This window comes from Amblyomma americanum, chromosome 1 (genome assembly GCF_052857255.1).
Source record: "Amblyomma americanum isolate KBUSLIRL-KWMA chromosome 1, ASM5285725v1, whole genome shotgun sequence".
NCBI classification, from domain to species: Eukaryota; Metazoa; Arthropoda; class Arachnida; order Ixodida; family Ixodidae; genus Amblyomma; species Amblyomma americanum.
Window position 1 is genome coordinate 538,507,479 of NC_135497.1, and position 22,698 is coordinate 538,530,176.

At 44.1% G+C, this 22,698-nt stretch overlaps 1 protein-coding gene across 1 annotated transcript in view; it reads right to left on the minus strand.

Moving 5' to 3' along the window:
* LOC144107780 (uncharacterized) overlaps positions 1 to 22,698 on the minus strand; it is an 85,642-nt gene that overhangs the window by 18,887 nt on the left and 44,057 nt on the right. Inside the window, exons 7-8 of the mRNA XM_077640962.1 lie at positions 14,699 to 14,816; positions 1,774 to 1,816 (exon numbers count right to left, since the gene is read on the minus strand). Coding sequence (XP_077497088.1) covers positions 1,774 to 1,816; positions 14,699 to 14,816 — 161 coding nt within the window. The remainder of the gene's footprint in view (positions 1 to 1,773; positions 1,817 to 14,698; positions 14,817 to 22,698) is intronic.

Here is a 22,698-nt window from a genome sequence, read left to right on the forward strand (position 1 = left end):
GTTCAGTGTAGGATGCATGGGCAATAATATGCAGCACACTTTTCTGCATGACTAATATGTTGTTAAGTATTGATTGTGCTGTTGTGTCCCATACTAATTGACCGCAATTATTGTGTGAGAAATATAAGGCATGCTATAGTGGTATTTTAAAGGAAGTAGGTAAAATATGTCTACTGCGACTTCGCGTACCGACTGTTGTGCTAGTTAGAAAAGACAGTCTGTGTGGCGAGCGCATTGTAAGTCACTAGAGAAGATTACTACAAGACGTTTAATTGTGTTCAGGACCTCAATAAGCATAGACTGGCACATAAGAGTCTGTAGTTCTGGAACGTCTTGATCTTGAGTTCGAGAAATTGCAGCTTTAGTTTGATTCCAGTTATACTGCAGGCAACTTGTTTTGACTAAATAGATAGCCTACCAAGTAATTCATTTCCCATTCTCATTAATTGTGCATAATTGTGGGATGATAAGAAAATCTTGCGTGTGACCTGCACACGTTAGAATTGTTTCTTGTTGATAAATAGACACCATATCACTAATGTAAAGATTGAAACGAAGCGGCCCGAGGATACTTTCCTTAGCTGCATCTTAGATTATTTCTTTGGGTTGCGATTTGGTTTCGTTTATTGAGACAAATTGGTGCCTGTTTTAAAGATACAATGATAATAACGCGTCTTGCGCCCCTTATTCCTCACTATTCTAGCTTGTTGAGAATAATTTCGCGATTGATGTTCTGATGGCTGTTCAACTATAAAACTTCCAGCCCAAGCGAAGAGCCTGCTTCTCACCGCTACAGAAGCGCCTAACTCCAGCCACGCCTACCTTCACACTCCTCCACCTATCAACCCAGCTCTGGCCTCCAGAAGCGCCTCCGAGCACCAACCCACCTGGAACGTAACGTGAATAAGCCTTCGTGGGAGACAAAGCGGAGGAAGCTGTCCCCTCGCACACACCCGTTTAGGGGCAGGGTATTCAAACCAAGCCCGGAGTAGATGTTGATAGCAAAATATATGGAATGCTTACTCTTGGCAACGGTGGCATATTCTCAATGCAGAGCACATCAGCTGATGAAGTTTGCAATGGGAGGCGGCTTTTAAATGAGGCCCCGTATGTCTTGAGGTTAAAGCCTTGGTTAAATTCTTCGTAACAGCTATAAATTCGAATGTTATCAAGAGGAAATTTCTTTACATTTCGAACCGTAAGTTTTCCGTACTTTTGGCGAACAAGATCTATCCCAAGGCTTGGCTAGCATTCTCTGCCTCTCTAGGGAGTGTGCCAAAAGACAGTCTACTCCATCGTGGGTGCTATATAGACTAATTTGGGTTTAGAGAGCACCTGCACCCTCCATAAGTCTTCCACTCACTACAAGCCACCGCAACACGAGCAGGAAAAAGCGGCAGGGAAATTATATTGAAACACGCAGTCATAATGCCAGCTACTCTCCAAAAGAGTCACCTGCAATCACCACCCCTGTGGTAGCCACCCACCGGTTACGCCTTCCTCAAGACATACCGTGCGCTTCTTTGCGGCGCTAAACTCCCATAAACTAACCAACTAAAATATTATTTGGCGGTGTTCCAGTGCAAGTCCGTGCAAAGACTACTTCCAAAGGTACTAATCAGCTCAGTCCAATGAAGACTTCATTACGTTTTAGGGCGTGGGTCACTGTAGGCAAGGTCGTTTTACAGGCTGGCTGCCTACTGACTGCACTGAGAAAGCAAGTTGCAAAGCCACTTTCAAGTGCACCTTAATGAATGCTTTGTACTAACTTACCTTCCAGTGCTTGATGCTGCTTCATCTTCAGGCTCTGAATAACCTATTATGAGCAAGCAAACGAAATAAAACGCGCTATTAGGCGCCTGCGCTTTCTTTCGGCAACCAAGTTCAGCAAGACATGCGTTAATAAAATGATGGAATATGTGACCCAGAAGCTGAAGGGGACAGCGCTGGATTAGGCAGCACACCCTATGAAACATGTAAGCAACGTACACATTTGGAGCCCCACAAATTGGTACTTGGGGAACTAAATTGGTATTGAGGCTCCGCCTGCTGTGCTTTGTAAGGCCGCACGGAAGGCCACTGACAACACGCTGTGTTAGCGCGGTCCTTACGACTCAAATGCCACGAACAGTGAAAAGCATGGAGTGGGTTTCGGTCATCATCACCGATAGGAAGTTAAATGAAATCTAGCCTTTATGCTGCTAACGGTAACATATTGATTTAACAGATTTTATTAAAAACTCTTTTTAAGTTCGCCAATATAGAGACTTTCCCACTCGTGCTCTTCTGTGTTATTTTTAATGTTAAGTGCTTGTGTCACCCAGAGCACAAGACCCGCTCTCAGTAGCGAGCGGCTCCAGAAAGTAGCTGTGATATTTTGGATAGTTTCTAAAAGAAAAAAGTACATACCACAACCTAAAAAGCAAGACTGTACCAGCGCACGTTTTCTGCGCTCTGCTATACTACTAACACGTCATGGGAATATGCAAAAACACATCGATGCAGGTTTTTTAGTAGCCGACAGCTTAGGACAAGAACCGAGACAGACATACGCAGCAAAATCTATTAAAACCCTGAGGGGTACGCATATCAGGCAAAGCCTATCTAGGGCGAGCGTCATTTCCTACTATAAGTTATGAGAAAAAAAGTAAGCCGGAAGATGCAACCTAAATTGCGATATAAATCGCTTACAACTACCAAAGAATTCTGGTTACTTTGGCATTTCATACCACGCTTCATTTTCAGAGCGTCTTTGACAATTGTCTTTTCGAGCGCACAAGTACAGCAACGCTTCCGAAGAGTAGGAACATTAGGCAGTGTCACTGGACAAAACGACAGGAAAACTAGACAGGCCATGCACAAAGTTTAAATGCCGTTGAACTCGCGTGCTTTTCTTCATGGCTTGCTTGATAAATTGACCTTCACAGGAAGTAGAACAGACTTCTCTCCCGTCCGGTTGACAGGCGCTTCTGTCCTGTCGACTCCTTTTTCCTCTGAGCATTAATTTAGCGCATATTATTCCTAAAACAGTGATTAAAAGCGCAGGGCGAAGTGATCTACGTCGGAGGCACTCACTGTCGCTGAGTTACAATTTGTAGCTGCCTACAAGGTTGGCTCGTAACGTGAGCTAAAAATTTGTCAGTGAATTTGTTTTTCTTGGGTCTACTTTAAAAGAAGATCTATAATTATAATAATGCAACATGTCCCCTTAAAATCAAAATTAAAATGTCACATAAGCTATCTAATCAATTTTAGAAATAACAAAATTCTGCCTTTTACTCCAAGCCCGCTGTAGCCCCCAGTATAACCGCATGGCTAAAAAATTAAAAGCAGGTTACCTTTTTCTAATATTGGATTTTCTAAAAATAAACAACCTTCATATAGAGGGGGTGGCTGTAATCTGCTTATTTCATTATAACTAAAGCTGTACCTAAATCAGTTTTAGGCTGCAAAGCGAATATTATTAACAAAATAAAATGCCAATCGAATAGACTATATTAGAATGTTTTCAAAAATTAGTACACGTGGATAGATCTTAATATAAAGTTTTCCAGAAACACAGCTATGAAAAGAAACACATAATGCACACAATGTTTGTTCTCGCTATATCATATCGCTATATAGATCTTTAGAGCCGAGCAGACTTTCAGTAAGGGGGAAGGAGTCAGAAAGTAGCAATAGTTACAAACTTTTTTTACACTACTACCTCGTAACCAATCGTGAAGATAGAAATTGGATTAAGTAAAATAAAACATTGGCTAAGCACTTGAGCAACACAAACTTCAGCAGAAGCGCTTTTTGTGGAGACATTCCTTCAGCTGTTCGCCTCCTTCATCTCGATCCTGGCTTCAGAGAGCCTTGCCGGAACCATCTGCCGTCTTCGTATGGAAGGAATTCAAACAGGAGTTACGACTAACAGTGACCCCTGCTAAATTTACGGCGCTGGTTTTAGGTGCCGATCAAGAATCTGCATTACATCGACAGAGAACACTGCAACGCTACAACGGGCTGTCAGTGTTCAACATCGTAAAGCGACTCAAGTTATGAGGGACGCCACAGTGAATGTCTCCAAAAATTTCCACCACCGAGTGTCCTTTAACGTGCAATGACATCACACAGTACACGAGAATATAGAATTTTGCCTCCATCGAAATGTGACCGCCGTGGCCGGGATCGAACCAGCATTCTTCGGGTCAGCAGCCAAGCGCAATAACCATTGTACCAAAGCAGCGGCTGTGCAACACCACATCTTTGGCGACAGGCGCGAAAACCAGACACAACACAAGGCAGAAATATGGGACGGCGCGCCATTGACAAACTGATTTATTTGAAGGCAACACGGGCAAATATATACCATCGCACACGCAGGAATGCTATCACCTTCAAAGTTGATATGTTAGCGAACGAGCGAAAAAATCGTTGTCTGCCTTATAAAAAGATATGGACATGCTGATGCACATGCTTCCTTTCTTTGCAATAAAAAAAGCTGCAATTAATTCTCTGGATGTTCTGTCTTTGCTCTTTGATAGCATTCGCGCACCAGAAAAACATGGCTTACACGAGCGTGACGGGCAGAACCTTATATCCTTAGGCATATTTGTGCCTTCTTTATCTTGCTCAACGTTTCTTTAATGTTCCCTGATTCGCTCGTTAAGGGCACAGGGTAAACCCTATACTTCCCATGCATTTTAGGCCATGTTGAGGTACATGTTTCTCACTAACTAATACCAGTAGCCTATTAATACATATATCATTGTTTGCCAAATTTTGTGCTCTTTTCACTGAACTAGAATATTTGAAATGTGTTGAAAATTCGATTTTTAATAAAATTTTTTCCGGTAGTACACAAATCTGGCCTTTCTTTGCGCATTTCGAAATTCATAACAGAATAACTGCTCAGTGAAATTGCTTAATTCTAGTTCAGTAGTTGGCAACGCTTATGTAGATGATTGCAAAAAAAAAATCAGCCGTCTGTCTTGAAAGGCATTGGAAATAATGGTACCTTTGTAAGAAAAAACACTGTTTTGAGATAATAGAGCGTAAAGAGAAAAAAGATGTGAAAAATCATTTTTTATTCGCAGAAACGCCTCCATAGTAATTGGTTTAATAGCCCCCTGCTTCGTAGTCACTGTCGCCGTCATTTTTTTGCTTTTCGGCTTGTCGTTTTGACTGTCGGGCCTCTTTTGTAAGCTGTCGTGTTGCTCGGTCCGCAAAGTACATGCGCTTATGGTCAGCTTCCCTCAGCCACTTGATGGTGTTGCTCCCTGGGTTCAATCCACACGCCTTCAAAACGTTGGCCCGTGCGATGCTACCATCATTAAATGAAAGAACAGCATCCAGTGTTGCCATCCGTAGGGTCCGAAGCCTAACAAACACATTCTTTGGCGCGCGTTCCCAAACAACATGGTTGAACGACTCATTTGCATTTTGAGTTCGCCCATGCAGGCACTTCTCTAGGAGCTCAGCCTTCGATAGCTCCCTATAAATGGGTTTGATAGCCTCCAAGACAGATGCAGGCAAACTCTCCTTGTGGAAAAATGGCTTGCCCTCTGACTGACTTCTGTTGAAGGCACACCACGTATCAGGTCCCTTTGGGCAAAGTCCATGGCATGGGTCATCGTCTCTGGCCGATAAGTGGAAGAAGGTTGCCCAAACGGCCTTTCGCATTTCATCCACGTTTCCTACATTTCTTCTGATGGCCAAACCATAGTACGTCTGGAGCTTGTCTATTACTGCATCAGTCAGTCGGCCTCGGCCCGAGAGGCTCTTTCCATCAGAGAGTTTTCCTGCTTTGTTTCCTTTTTTTAGCCTTAGTAACCTTGTGCCCATCCTTTTTTGCACGTGCCCTATGCACTCAACCTTGGATATTTCAACGGAATCACCATATGGCATTTGTGCCTTCACAGCCATAAAAGCCTTGCTGTCACCATCCCCAAGGTATTTGACGTATCGAACGCCGTGAAGCTCCTCACTCCTGCCGAAAATTTGCAGCGCTCCTGCGACTTCCATTCCACCGCTGGTGCCTTGGTAGTTGCTTTGGCACACCTCTCTATGAAGGGGGTCACTGTTTGTACCCTTGATGCTGCACTTTGGACAACGTTTAGACAAAACCTCCACATCCAGCGCTTTCCCAGAGTCTACACTGGTCGCAGAGACCATGCCGTTATTGGAAGTATGGCCTCGCTTCTGCCAGCTTCCATCAAGAGCAACTGCGATGTCTTTATCCCCCTCATTCAGCTGCACAGCTTCGTCAGCTGCCCTTTTCATCGACTCCTGAGCAGCAGCTTCGATGTGACCTAGAAGCTCTTGACTGTATTTCGCAAACTTTGTCGGCGGCTTAGGAAGGTTTAGCATAGCACAGAGTATATTTCCTGCAGCCATTCCCTTACCAATGGACCTCAAGGCATACACTAACCTGAGGTTAGCTTCATAGAGGCCAGAAGTAGCTTTCTTCGACGTCTCAAATCGTTGTGCGGCACTACACACTTCACAGTTCAAACTGTAAACGCTTGCAACACCTACCCCTTTTTGTCACAATTTCGATGAGCTCAACACTTCCACCGCACTCTCTGCACACACAAATCTGTGTAATTGCGGCACAAATGCCGTCCATGTCCATTAAGGCATATTGGCTGCTGCTCTGTAGCACATCCTCTTCCTGGAAGCACAGAGATAATCTTGAAAGCTTCGATGTCGAGGAGCTGGCGCGTTCGGCGTTCGGGATCTCATTCGGTCGTGGACATCCTTTTGCTTTTTCACGATGAGCGTAGCGGTTGCCGTGAAATTCACGCCTGACGAAGGCCTTCTTTGCCCTGGGCATCTCAACTTATCTGCAGCAACCAACACCGGCACAATTTACAATACTGATCGAAAGGAATAGCACTCGGACGCAGCTGCATGAAGGTTGCAGAAACGTGGAAAAAACGTGCAAAGCGTCTCAGGATTGTCTTGGCTAAAAAAGAGGAGCTGCACAGTAGTTGCCAGACAATTTTTTATATGTAGCTGATTTTAGACAAGTTTTGAAATGAGGTGGTGGACTTTTTGGTTGAAAAAATTGACGTTAATCCTGAAAGGGGGCGTGGCCGCTCATTACTTGGTTTCGGAAAAAGCGTTTTTCAGCCGTAAATATGGCTTTCTGAGGAAAGTGCGATCATGGAACATGTGTAGAAAGAATGGAACTTCAAAATTCCAAAAGAAAAAAAACGACTTTTTTTCTAATTTTACCTTGCCCTGTGCCCTTAACGCAGCGCGCAGTTAGCCCTATATAAGAGCGGCCGCACGAGAGGGGAATTTCGTAGACAACACTTTCGGCGCACTTCATGAACGATCGCCCATGTTTGGTGCCACACCGTCTCTCTTCTTTTCGTTGTCTTTCAATACGAGAGCAAAGGCTCACGAGATTTTCTTGGCTGAATACAACAAGCGGCACACCATGCCTGCTCACGACCTTCTTCAAGTTGTGGGCTAGCTAGTGCACACAGGTCGCACCACCTCTTCTCGAGGGACCTCTTCACCAGCTTTCACAACCTTTCTCTTCATCTTTTGCAGCAGATATTCAGGGACCGCCGTTACGAGCGAACCAGCGAATCATGAGGTGGAAAGTTGCTGGTGAGGAACAGAAGCCGAATGGCAGCACGTTGAATTTATAAAGGCACCAGGGGGCATGAACGTTGTATTCACCCTGTGCCTCTTGTCCGCTTCGATCTGCCAGTAGCAAGTCTTAGGGTCCAGTGAGGAGAAATAATTCTCATCACGAAATCAATCCAACGTGTCAACAATACGTGGAAGTGGTTATGTGTCGCGTTTTCTAACGCGATTGAACTTCCAAAAATCGACGTAGAAGCGCAAATTGTTCTATTTTTTTTCACCAGCACTACAGGCTAAGCCCAGGAGGCTAGTGAACGGTAGGAGTACGTCATCGGTAAGCATTTATTTCATTTGGCTTCAAATAGCCTCGCGTTCCATCGCTGACACTCAGTATGCGTGTTGGAATGTCGGGCTTATGTCTTCGTCGACGATAATGCAGTGTTTAGCCACCGTTGTGCGCTCTAGCATTGACGACGTGACAAGGCACGCGGCGAAATCCCGAAGCTGTTCTAACAGCCACTACTTCTGGCCCGCAGATAAGGCGGTGTTGATGTCCAGAGTAGACAGAGTGCTGTCTGCATCCCGCTCTTCTGGCGACTGGAGCTCGATAGCACATATTTCAGCGGACTCAACAAAGCCAGTAGCATATGTGATGGCCTTTCCTTTCTCAATGGGCTGAAACTCTGTCCCGAAATTGGTAAGCAAAAGTATTGCACAGCGATCCCGCGAACAGACAAGCCCTATTGCAACGCAGATCCCTTTCTAGTGTAGAAGGCTCACGTTTCTTTCCGCTGCAACGTAGCTGTCACCGGGTGAGTCGTTTTACACTGGGACCATCATTATGCACCCCGGAGGCACCATCAATACGCAATGTGGGCATCCCTGAGTCCTCTAGGCCATTTCTTGCAATGGCTTTGGCCGGCGAAAACATCACGCGCTGCTCTTGCAAACTGATAACAGCGCCGTTAGCTTACAAGAAGTCCAGACTGAGTATGACATCGAGTGAACATGAGGAAGGACAACAAAGTCACAAACGCAGTCGAATACGTATTTTGCGACCCTTGCACTACACCGGCCAGATGTGAAGGGGGTGGTGATTAGGTGCCACCCAGTATTGAAAATTTAAGGTCATGTATACGACGTTAAAATTTCATTCATTCCTTTGCCAGCGGATTGTCCACGACCGCACAGTCCACTCCTGTATCTACCAAAGTGGTTACTGGGAAATCGTCAATAGTAACCGGTAGGTCCAAAGCTGCGTTTCCGCTGCTGTTATCACGAGTTCACGTTTGGTACCTGTCATGTGGTCGTAAACGCGATGAAGGATATTTGTTCGCTTTTCAGCGGCCCCGCCTACTCAGGCCGCCGGTGCTTCCTTTCCCGATGAGGGCTCGGCGAACGATAGCGGGGAGGGGTAGGTGAACGATGCTCGGGACAAGCGAGATCAGTGTAGCCCTGGCATATCAACTGATAATCCTCAATTTTGCTTGGGCATTCACCGTTGCCTGGGTATGGTAGCCTCGCATTAAATTCAGGAAGGCCAGTTCGGCGACAAGGACACAGCCCCAATATGTGGCCAGCCTCGCCGCAAAGGTACAAAGGGGCTGGAGGTCAGGCGCGCACCATACGGGAGTCTTCCGGTGTCTTGCTTCGGTCCGCAGGGGGACATACAGGGGTGGGGGGGAAGCCGCATCCAGTTCAGCGACCTATGCATCATTTCGTCTTGAATAACTTCCGCTAACGACAAAAACAACTGCGTCCTTGCCTGCGCAGAGAGATGCGTTTTGCGCAGCTCGTCTTTCACAACAGACCGGCAGAACTTCCTCACGGTGACGTCAGAGGCTCTGGAGCCTGACGAAAAGCGGTTTTGACAGTTTACGTCGTGGTTGTAGCAGCGAGCATGTTGATGAAGGATGTTTACGACGGTGGTTGCCTCGGCTAGAAATTCAGAAGTGGTCTCAGTCGGGGCGCGCACAAGCCCAGCGAACAGTTCTTGCTTTATGCCACGTATCACGCGGCGCACTTTCTTGTCCTCGGTCATGTTCGAATCCGCCCTTTTGAACAGGCTGGACATGTGTTCCCAGTACATTGCGACGCTCTAATTAGGTCGCTGGTTTCAGGATTACACCACATACTCTGCTTGTTCGCCTCGGTCGCTATTGGCGTAGGTGGCTAGCAACTGGCTACAGGACCTGTCCCAAGAAGGTAGCTTAAAAGAGCGTATTGCTGGGCAAGTTGGTAACTGTACATCTTTGGTTACAGGCGCTCCATGCCTCCTTTCTGCCTTATGTTGTGTGTGTTTTTCGCGCCTGTAACCAAGAAGGTAGCGTTACCTCGTGGTTCTCATACCACATCCTAGCTGACTCGTCGAGAGCGAAGTAAACAATGTGGAGCTTCCGAACCGTATCCCAGCCACTGTACCTGGCGACGAATTCCAATTGTCCTAACCAGTCTTCCGCGTCGTCGAACACGTGGATGTGAAGGTCGATGGCGTTTGAGCCATGAGGACCAGAAACTGGGCGGGTGAGATTCCGCTGCTTCTCGGAGTTGCCTCGTCCACATTGTGTATAGCGGCTGATGTTCGTAGGGAATAAGGGCTCGAGCTCAGGTGGCTCACTTTGGAGTCGGCGGCAAGGAGTGAAATCCACGTGCATAGAGGGCGTTGGGAATGGAATTAACCAAGAAGCCCTACACTACAAAGTGCAAGAAATAATTCCCACAGTAGCACTGCCGAGCACATAAAGGTGTGCGCCGACAAGATGGCCGATTCGCACACAGCCGCAAGCACACTTCGTCCCCGTCCCCATTTATCCCTCTCGTCTGCTCCTCCATGAGCACGTAGCTGGATATATATCTGTTTATAAGCTAATTCTTAAATTAATCGAAATCAGCTCCTCTAATTCCGTAGCTCGGTAACTTTTTTAGCTGTATGTCATAACACAGGGAATCAACGGCTTTTTAAAATCAAGAAACGACCCTTTTATGCATATTTTCGCATAAGGTAATTTTTTTTTGGTCTTTATTATTCAATAGGTCATTTCTCGTCTTAAAGACGAGAAATGTAGATTTCGCTGTTCACACTGCTTTGAATACGAATTAGAAAGTCTGTGGTCTTTTGCATCGTTAAACAAACCGCAATAAGAGATTTCTCAACATAGGCCGTGCCGCTCATCTTGAAATTCGCATGCGTGATTATAAGACAACAGAAAACCTGTTTCTGGGAATGTACCCTTACAAGCTACCACATTTGGAAGAAATGCCCGCCGCAGTTCTCGAGGCCAGTAATTTCTTGCGATTCAAGGAATACCTAAAAACAGACTGGACCTTAGTAACCTTCGCGCCGCATACCTCTTATCAGTCCTCACAACGGGCTGCTCACTGAATATTTTCTCCCTTTGTGTTTTTTCCATGTCTGAATTTTTTCCTAGATCAATAATCAGAAAGTTGAAGGAACAGCAGAAGAATAAGAACTTTTTGTACATCCAGAGCCCTAGATCGGGCGTATTCGTCCAAGTTCAGCATTATGATTGTCAAACTGCAGATTAAATGCTTCCAAGACAACTTCTTCAGCGTAATTTGTTCTATTACCCGCCATAAAATTGCATATTTGACATCACGAGTATTACCCTATACTGTTCCTTATTTAGTATGTGAAATAAGCACTCGCCAACTTCAAAGGTAGCTGCCGTATGTGTTATTATTTAGCGTTCGCTTATGGCTATGATTGATCACATTTGCAGTAGCACTTCCAGTAGTCTATTTGATAAAGAAATTAGATTTATGAACTCACGCGGTTGTATGTGATGCTGCTATTTACCTTGTCTTGTTAATCTGTCATGTGTGCGCAAGCTTGGTTGATAACTGAAGGGTATATATGTGATCGTTTCTCAAGTAAATACAGTCGATAGTCCAGCGTTGTCCTGTGTTCCTTCTTCTTCTTCTTCTTCTTCTTCTTCTTCTTCTCCTCAAGTAATATGGCACATACCCACGTGGGGGGGATTGGCCAAGGTATAGGGTAGAATGCCAATGAAGCATTTGCGAGGGGAAGGAAACGTCAGAAGACTGAATCAAGATAAAAAAAATTGGGAAAAATAAAATGAATTCAAGAGGTATGAGTCATCCGGAATAGAATCAATCTAGCCTTTTTTGGACATGCGAACGAATTTTGTGTATAGCTAACTTGTTCCTGTGTCTTCGTCTTTTGCGCTGGTTTCCTTCTTCAATCATGTACCGACTCGCCCAGCTCTCCACTCTACTAAAGCACTGCACAGCACTCTGATCTGCCGTTTTGACGTCGTGCTGTTTTTTGCCTGCGCTCTTCTTTCGCCCCGATATTTTTTCACTGCGCTGTTTTTTCGCTGTGCCGTTTTGTCTAGCGTGCTGTTTTGACGCTTTCTGTTTTTTTCCCTGTGCTGTTATGTCGTCATGCTGTTCCGTCTCTGTGCCGTTTTTTCCTTGTGCTGTTTTGTCGCTGCGCTGTGTTTTGTGCGCTGTTTTGACGCATGCCGTTTTGTGGTGTGCTGTTCTCTCATAACGCCCTCAGTGCAAGTGCTGGTCGAAATTTACAAGAAACATTTTGCTATGCACAAGAACGTTAGGAAACTCCTAACATTATGTTCGTAACAGCACTTAACAATATTCACACAGCTGCGCCATAAATAAATATGGCATCCAAAAAAGCTCTACATGAATTAAGAACCTGTATAACAAACTCGGCCCATATTACAACAGAAATGATATAACGAAGGCAACCATAGTGGCATCCGTACTAGCCAACATCAGCATCCGCCTGAGTACGGCCACTTCAGGCACTGTTCTACACGATACACAAAATGATACCCGATTTTACTTAAAAGTACTCCATCTTAAAATGTAACTCATCACTGTGCTCAAATACAGTTGAAAAGTGCAACTGCACAATTACAGAAAAGTAGTCGGTTACTGTTGCGTTATTTTCCTCCAGTTTTTTTATTCTCATAACGCCGCTTTGTTCACAATGAATTGAACTACTGATGCTGACTATATATTTGGTTGTATGCTGTTCAGTTTCAAGAGTCTGTATTTTTCGAATTTGTCGTCATTAATTTTTCCATATTTACTAGTGAAGAGATCAACAGACCATGAACAGTGTGAACGTATGGCGCTGGAGGGAATGGCCATATTTGAACGTCAGAACATTTGTGTACCAGCTCGTAGTTGCCCAATGCTTCGATGCTAGAGTCCAAGTGCTCTATTAAGAGCCGCGAATCGTTGTTATTACGTTCATTGGGTGGAAGCCTCTGAGTTGGGTATAGTGCGGGGTAAGGTTTCGGCGCCATCTGACAGGATGAAGTGGGTGATTGTGCCCTTCAGAGCGGTCACGTGAGTTTCCTCGTGACGCGAACTGCTGTTGAAGACAGCGGTGACTCGGTTATGGTCCAGACATTATCGCGCGCGGCAGTTCTGCGAAGCAAGTTCGTTGTCGCGGTCACAAAGGAAATATCCCCACTAGCACTAGTGTTTACCGTGATGTTGAGGTTAATAAAGCAGTACCATTGATTTTTAGAAAAATAACTTATTACCTCTAATCATTTACAGAAAAAGTAATTGAGTTATAAAAAACGTCACCGTTTGATAAAATTAATCGAATCATTTAAAAAAAATATAAATAATTGCAAGTAATCCATAGCTTGTAACGCGTTCCGTACATCTATTAATGCAGGGCAAAAGCTTCTACGATATCTCTGCAAATACCTCTACTGTGCCAGCTCCGGCCATCCTATCCCCATAAACTTCTTGATGTCATCCGCCAGCCTAACATTCTGTCGCATTCTTCTACGCTTGCGATCTCTTGGAATCCATTTTGCTACTCTTTAGGACCAGCGGTTACCTTGTCTTTGCGCCACATGCCGTTCCCAGGCTAATTTATTCCTCTTGTTTTGAACTAGGATGTCATCAATATTTGTATGTTCCAAGAACCATGCTGTGCTCTTCCTGTCTCTTAACGTTATAACTATAATTTTCCTTTCCATAACTCGTTGCGCGGTCCCAAATTTCTGCTGTACCCTTTTCGTTATCCTCCACATTTCCGCCCCATAGGTGAATACCAATAAGATACAGCTTTTATATGCTTTCCTCTTGAGGGATACTGGTAAAGTGCCATTTATGGTTTGAGAGAAGCTGCCAAATGCGTTCCACCACATTCTTGTCCCAGTCATTTCAATCTCGTCTTTCAGATCTGCGGCTACTATCTGTCCTAAGTAGATGCCTTCTATTACAACTGCCAGCACCTCGCTACAAATATGAACTGCTGTTCCTCGCCGAGATTGTTGAACATTACATACGATTGCCGAGTATAAATTTTTAGACCGGCCGTTCTGCTCTGCCGGTCTTACTCATTGATCATGCCTTTCAGTTCATCTCCTGAGTGACTTCGCTAGGCACTGCCATCATCGAATCGCAGATTACTAAGGTATTCATTAACTCTCATCCCCAACGCTTCCGAATCCAGGCCTCTCAATACATCCTGTAAAGAGACGGTGCTTAGCATTTGGGAGGTTGTGTTTCTCTGCCTGACACCTTTCCTTATCGGATTACTAGCTGCTAGGAACAAATTCATTCGTTGCTGCAAAGCATTACCTAACATAGAAAGTTTCTTCTTTCACTGCCAACTTTCCCCAACTCACTCTACAGGCCAGTACTTATCTGTGGCAGAAGAAAGATGCTGTGACGCAACTGCCACCCAATGGGTTCACAGGTTATCGTGCGGAAAATAGATTTGTATGCCTAAAAAGTCTTTACGTAGTTTTCTGATTTCGCGCTGCGCCTATGAGGTCGTCTCTTCGTTAAGACAAGCCCCGTGCATCAAGCGCAGAACGTACAGTGAGAGAAGAGAAAATACCTATACTAAGAGAAGTAAGGCACTACGAAGATAAGTAAAGAAATCCGCAAGTAGGCGTATGAAGGCACGCCTGCATTATGTCTTTCTTGTTTGCGTGTGCTCCTTTGTGCCATTCCTTAAACACAGAGCCAGATGAGAGAAGCAAAAAAGCCAAGTCCAGTAACCGCACTCCGTCTCTGTCAAGCTGGAGTTGATTAGATAAATCCTGCGTGATGAAAGCAAGCTACATACCTTGGGCTCAGACGTTGGCTGGCGTGGCACTTCCGACCTGTCTTGGTGGAATCGCCTGTGAGCAGCGTGCATGTCCAGTGGTGTCCTGGGCCGTGCTCCACAATGCAACCCACGGTCACTGCAATGCCGTAAAGACGTTCCGCGGCTGTGAGAATCTGGCAACAAATAATGCTGCCCTTTCTTTCCATATATAAGCAGCATGCCCTAGCGTATCGCTCTCCCCTCATTCCTTGCTCCTGTCGCCTTCTTTGAGTCCAGGTGCCAGAATAAACAGTGCGTACCGCGGCCCTGTCACTCAGGTACGCAGCCTCGAGATTATGCGCCTATGCAGATGGAAATTTTGGTATTAGTAGAAGCATATGGTGAGTTTTGAGGCTGGATTCACCGCCGAAAACAAACAATGTCCACGTGATATTGAAAACTGCAAATAAAAAGCATCACTCCCGGTGCACATACGTTTTCAAATAATGGTTTCTGGCACTTGGAAATAAAAGCAGCACAGGTTGGCCATCTGTTACATTTACTATAACGATTTCCACTTATAATTCAGGATGTTCTGTGTTATCTCTGTCCAGCTGTTCAGAGTGCCCACTTCCGGCTGTAAAGTCAGCTGCCTTCTACATGCCAGCACAATTAATAAAATCCCCTTCATTTCAAACCAAAGTTAGTTAAACTTCTTGAAGAAAACGATGTCTCACAATTCGTATTTCCTGCGTGCATGCAAAATGTATCCAGGCTTTATATTAAGAACAACCAGTCACGAAAGGTAAACGAGAATATATCAGACGATTCTGAGTTTTAAATCATGCTCTTGTGCCGGGTACCTGACGAGATTAAGCGAGGTCTACGAATCAACTATTGTACAGTCATACTACAACAGTATGCCTTAAATGGAAGGAACGTGAAATTCAGCAGGTAAAACTGGTACTTTAAAATAATTCGTGAGATGACAGTATATTGAGTTGGGGCATATTAAAGTAGAATGGGAATAGTGAAATCGGTATTTGGATCACATCAGCAGTAAATTGAATTGAGGATGCTTTAGATGCACTACCGAATGCCTGCAGGCCAATTACTCTTTTACGAAAGGTGTTGTAGTAATTAATAATAATGCCATTTTAAAAGTAAGGAACAAAAACGCGAGCAAACAAAATAAGCACTGAGGCCTCTATAAAAAATATTAAAGACGCTGAGCAATCAGCGATGCCCATAGTGCAATAGCACAAAGTTAATCGATGGCAATCAAATTTCTCGGTTCAAGTCTCCCGAAATTTTGTGTGATGGGCTGCATCTGTTTAAAAGGTTGAAAAAAGCGCAAGCAAATACAAATAGAAAATCATAAATACGGAGTGCGCTGTCCACGTTTCCTTGCGCTCTTTCTCACTTTTTAAAGAGCTGCACCAACTGGCCCAACACAAAGCCTTACTATAGATTTGCTGCGTGGCTGCGAGATGGCACTTCTTTGTTGTCAGTAAACCAGCGGCGCGTTCAAATTATGTCTTGCATGTCTGAGTATTCGCTAGCTCTGTTCAGAACGACTTGCGAGCAGATGAAAGATTATGAAGACGACGGCTACCATATCACAGTGCGAGGGACTGGCAATTTTCTATATACGTTTGCGACCTTCCACGTGCCATAAAATTTGGAGAAATGCTGATGTATGCCAATGGAACCGCTATAATAATTACAGGCGATAGCATCGAGGAAATACATTCCAAAGCAAACGTTCATTTGGCAAGCGTCTCTAAATGGTTTTCAGCCAACACGCTTACTGAAAACGTCAAGAAAACAAAATATACTGCATTTCACTCCCGTAGAAAACAAGTACATGCTAACGCTGTGAACATTATTATTGATAACTCGCTACTAGAATATACTCCTTCTTTTAAATATCTGCGTAATTTTTGATAGACACCTGCACTGGCATAACCGTTTATGAGCAGTGGGGGCGAAGGGAGCATCCGGGTGCTATTAACTGCTACCAGCGCGTGCATTTCTTGACGCAAATACATTACGTATTTTATATTTCTTTTTTGTCCTCAGCCATTTCTTATACTGTTAAAAATAATGAGGATAGACCTACAATAGCTATCTCTAGCCAAACAGGAAATTTCAGAAACCATCATTACGAATCATAACGCATTGTAAGCAGGATCACACCAGCAACCCATTATTCCACGACCTATGAATATTGCCCTTCGATTCCCTACGCCTCCTAAAAACAGCAACCGTCGTAAAGAGTATCGTAAGAAACATCCACAAATTTAATTTATCCCTCTTTCATACATCATCGCGTACTGCGATAAATATAGTGTGGCGAAGCACTCTGCGCATATTTCCGCGCAGCGTCCGCCTTGTTATCATCCGGCCCAGAGTTACAAGGCCACAGGCTGGTCTGCATTACGGATAAAACGCAGCGCCACCGCTGCGTCACCCGAGGCATGTATCACCGGCGGTGGCTACAAAAACAGCCTTCCCGGCCTGGAAGAGCGGCTTCCTTTCTTCCGCTACCGAGACATGCGTAGCGTTGGTATGCTGGGATTCGTCCTTCAACAGAAACGACATCCCACAGTAGCATTAGGCAACTTGAATCCACCGCCTACGCAAAACGTGTATGGAGAACGACGGCTCTCTTTCATTGGTGTTCTGATATGGAATACTCTTCCACAAGAAATAAAATGCGCTCAAACTTCTCCACTTACAACTAAATAAGCCCTTCAACTCATGCACACAATATGTTAAAGGACAGCTATCGGCTGTTCGCATCCGATTTATTATTGTAATTTAGCATTCACGACGTTTTTTGACTTTAAGCAACTGTTAAGTCTTATGCTTTGTTCTGTCATTTATATTATGTATATGTCCCTCTCTGCGCTCTTCCTAGTTTTTATTCCGCATCTCACGAAGTGTCTGCATTATAGCATTTCATTTTCTGGACACATAACTAGCCTGCGGCTACTGGTCGAAATAGTGCTGGGCACACTTTTGTTGTTTTCAAGGATAAATAAACAATTTCAATTTGAATTTAGCACGCGAGCTGGTGTCTTTCGGCTATCTATATTAATGATATAGTAGACGAAATCCCCGATGATGTGCATGCTAATGTATTTGCGGATGACTGTGTCATATTTAAGAAAATAGCTTCACGAAATGATCACGCATGCCTGCAGAAGTCAGGTATTGCAATTTCTAATTTGTGTAAATTTTGGGGCATGGAATTAAATGTACACAAAACAGTCTTGCTGCGAGTAACACGAAAAAAGGAACCTAGTATATTTTCTCATGTTCTAAACGGCACAAAAATAACTGATGTTGAACAATACAGATACTTAGGCGTCACATTCACTAACAGATTCTCCTGGTCAGACCATATTTCCCGTACATGTTCAGCGGCATTGCGCAAATTATGGTTCTTGAAGAGGAAACCTAAAAAGGCACCTGTAAACACCAAAATTTTAGCATATAACACATTCGTGCGATCGAATCTTGTATATGCAGCGATTTTATGGGATCATAATACCAAAAAGGACATCTTGAATTTGGAACGTGTACAAAGGAATGCCGTTAGATTTATCTTTGGAAAACATAAAAGAGAGGATTCCCCGTCCTTACTAATGCTTAGAAATAAAATCACTTCAATAAAACACAGGCGTAAAGTTAGTCGTCTCCAGTTTTTACATAACATCATAAATGGAAAAATCGGGCTTCAAATGCCTCATTATGTAACGGCTCTTAATGCAAGAAAAACAAGACATAGACACAACTTTTCCCTTACGCCATTATTTGCTAAAACAAAATCTCACATGAATAGTTTTTATCTACGTACTATAAGCGAATGGAATTCTCTCTCTGTTGATGTACTTAAATCAGGGAACTTCACAAAAGCGTTGAAAAACTATTTGTCACATAAAATAACACAACCATAAGCAGTATTTTTACTATTTTTCTCGTGTTTTATGTACAATTTCCTGTATTTTGTTACGTTTAGTGCCCGATTGTTGTTTGGCACAGCGTCTTTATCCATATATAAATTAAAATGTGCGATTCTTTATGTTGTAATTACTGGGCTAAGTCAAGCATTTAGATTTTTGTAACGTGGCTATGGGCTGCATCATTTTCATGCACTGTTTTTATATGAATTTTTTTGTCACCTTTGTTGCATTGTCCTTACCTTGTCAACTGTATTGCCCCTCCTGCATGGGCCAGTATGTTGGCCTGCAGTATTAATAAATAAATAAATAAAAATAAAAATGGCATACTGGTTGAATGCAGCGACCAGCGAAGCTGGTGTTTTCGCGCTGCACGGGTTTCTGTTTCTTCCACTTGAAACCCCGACCGAGTGTTCTACTCCGCCGAGACCTTTGGCGACGGACTCCTTATGCTACTACATAAAAACAAGTGCGCGTGCAACAGTGATACGCATAGTGTTAGCTTGTCGGTCATCTTTGGCGGTGATGGAGGGATGCATTTGGTGGTCCCATGTTGTCCAATGACTGAGTGCTTTCGCGATAAGGTTAGAAATTTCTGCAACATAATATCAGGGGCGGCAGTATACTAAAAGGACACGCTTGAGAGGGTGCCCTCTTGCTCGGGTATCCGCGCTTGCGGCATCAGCCAATGGCCGGGAAATATTGGCAGGCCAGCAGTGGGGAGCTCGTAGGCAGCGGTCTGCAGTGCTCTGCCTGCTGTCCTCGGTGCGTGCCGTCTCCTACACCTGTCGTGGCTGTTCACTCCTGAAGCAGGTAATATTTATGCTACACTGCGTTTGAGCGAGGATGAGTTTGAGCGAGCATCTGCTGTGGGCTTGGATGCTTATTTCAAGGCAAGTATTTGGGTGGAGGTGAGAAATCCACGATTACCTAGGATTTACGTCTATCAAATGTGTTCATCGGTGTTGAAAACGCGCTTTTGAAATATTGCTCTGATGCCACCACATTCATGCAGCCGGCAAGAAGAGACTTCTTTTTAGTTCTGCGCCTGCAAATCTAACGCGCACCATCAGAGATTTCCTAGAGATATATAATCCTGTTAAATATTTTGTATATAATTTGGTTCCATGATCTAATATATTGCATTATGTCTCTCGCTATATATGGTGTCGAACATGATATACATCGCCAAATAGCAAAACAGAAATCAAGAAAAACATTGTCACACAAATACAAAAGAACGGTCAAGGGCACAAGAAAACCAATAATAAGATTAGTTATTGCAATAAACATCATTTATTGAAATGACTGAAAGCGGTAATAATGGCTGAAGGGTGATTAGTATTTTACACCACCACTGGAGTTACACAAAATAAATTAGTGCCTTGCGATAACTGAAATGAATCTTTTTTTGCTCAAAAATAGTCGCTTTCCGCTCGAGGCTCTATTTTAGTTTTCGAGTTGAAAGAAAGTTGTTAATGAACAGTGCGGCTAATTTGTGTCGATGAATAATATAGTGGAAAACTATGCAGCTCTTCTGAGATGCCGATGCGCGTCAATGCCAGAGCTGATTCATAGTAGCAGAGACGCGCACGGGGCGCCGGGATGAAATGCTCAAATCCTCCTTAAGCGGCGTCTCCAATACAAAATTTTCAGTACGAATAGCTAACTCAACTAAAATGTCACGCTTTCAAGACGTCTCGTCAAAGGATATCAGCAAACCCTGCAGCTTGGGAGTATTCGCGTTGATCTGAGCAGAAGTGCGTCTAAACAAGGCAGTGAGTGTTTCTTCTGACGGTCATCGGCGCATGCCACAGAACGCTGCACGTATGACGTCCACCTGCTAGAGGAAAAACGCTGCCTGGAGAAATCCAGCAGTTGTTTCACGTGCACAGCTGGTCATGAACCGAAAGACTCCCGCGATAACGTTCGCTGCTTGCCACGTGTAGCCATGTGCAACCGTGCCCACACCCTCAACCAAACTTGCACCGAAAGGAGCGCAGTGCAGACGTTCTGTCTGAGCAAATTCAGAAGGAAGTCTCCGAGACCTTATGCAAGCTGTGGCAGATTGCAGAAGCTTCCTTGCCCACAGGAATGAGTGCTTCCAACGTCAGGCAACTGTATTTAAGTTTGAACACGGAGATGGTATTCCTGAAGGGACCAGTATGTACAATAGTAAAGGAATAGATATAACAGTTTTTCGAATATAGATTTTTTTACCGAACGAAACTTTGCGCTCCGGGGTTGTGGGACGACAACATCAGACTTTTTAAACAGCCACAATCAAAGTTGATCATCATATTAAGCGACAATTTGTTCATTCAGCAAATTTACTGAAGAACTTCTTTCCGCGCTGCTTGAAGGTGCCAGCTGTTATATTTTTTTATAAAGGAGAAAGCATTTCTAAGCTGTGTCGACGGGGTTGTGTCACCAAAGCTTGTCACTAAAACGTGTCCGCCGCGATTTTGACGTTCTCAGAAGACAGCATGAAACAAATTGTCGTGGTCGATAGAAGACGATATGAGGATGATGCTCAAAATATCTGGTGTCAAAAGGATGGTTAGTTAGTCAAAGCCAATAATGACCAAAATGTCAAAATAGCTTGGACGTCGATATAGTGAGCGGACAGAAATCTATCGTGGATGGCAAAATAGTGACAAAATAGGCAAAGAAGAGAAAATAAAGTTTGAAATGGATTGAAATGTGCTTCATGAGTGATAATTAACCCAAGAAAAGATTTATTGGCATAGAATCATTACTTAATTATTAAAAGCAAAAGTCAATGGACTCAAAGTGGGGCAAAGAGGGGCGATGAGTCAATGCTTTTGCATTCCTTTATTGTGAATAGCCGCAGTGATCTCTAGTGTTTCAATATTGAAGCAACAATTTCAAGAATGCCTTTTTATATTAACCAAATGCGGCCGTTTTTCGCGCAAAAGCCTTTTCCGTCGATCACTGCTTGACTCGGCCGAAACGCGGCGCTCAGAAAATCAGTCAGTGATCAGCTAGTTCATGTTTACCCGCTTTCAAAATAGCTTCGCGACATTGCACTAGGCGCTGCTGGATTTTTATTCCTCGCACGATGCGCGATTGTTTTCCAAATATATTCAATTGAAAAAATATTGTAGACCGGCTTAGCCTCACCATGAGGGACACCGTGTTCTTCTTTATCTATATTTTCACACGAGTACATGAGTGATGGGGGTCGTAATTCTGATAAGCATATCCAAATCACAGATTCTTGCCTGCTTGTAGAAGCATAACATTTTGCAAGAACTTCAGATCAACCTCCTCGCTCATGGTACCCTGTATTCAGTGAAGGAGACACACTCCACAAGCGCATAATCAGCCCCGTGCCATCACGCTCACAACTCTCATTTAAAGTCCGATAGCTAGTTCCACATAATTTGCGTTTCAGGCATGGTATACAACGAATCTCATCTTTCCAGCATGACCAGAACTTCGATTAGCCTAATCATATCACTCTTTTATATTCACCTATCCACGGCAGGTGCTCCTTTGCCTACATCACACTGAAATCTAATTATTATCACAGATGAGCAGGTTGCGAGCTGAGCCCCTGTCGTATAGTGCAGTGCATTGCACAGACTTCTCAGATTTCATGGAGCTGCTGTACAGCCTGATAACGTGGCCAAATCATCGCAAATGTGAATAACAGTCAGTCTAGCGTTTTCGTCAGTTCGTCAGTGCGGCTGGTCGTTTTGAAGTGTCGCCTGAAAAGATCGAATAAGCAAACCTCCCCTGAAGCTATGATGCTTCGAAACTTGAGAAAAATGGGCTCCGCTAGTCTTCGATTCAATGAAGGCTGATGGTGTTTCATCCCAAGGCTGTGGCTGTGGATCACTGCAATTCGAGGAGTCTTGATAACGTTGTGTTAACCAAGGTTACTAGATGACGTTGTGTTAACCAAGGTTACTAGATGAAACTCAATTACACAGCTCCCCATAGCGGCCAGCGGAGGAGTATGTCTCAAGTGGCGAACGCAAGAACCAATGGCGCCGCAGCAGAGTCTCCTCCTTTCCGGGCGATTAGTCTCTACACGCAGCGCAT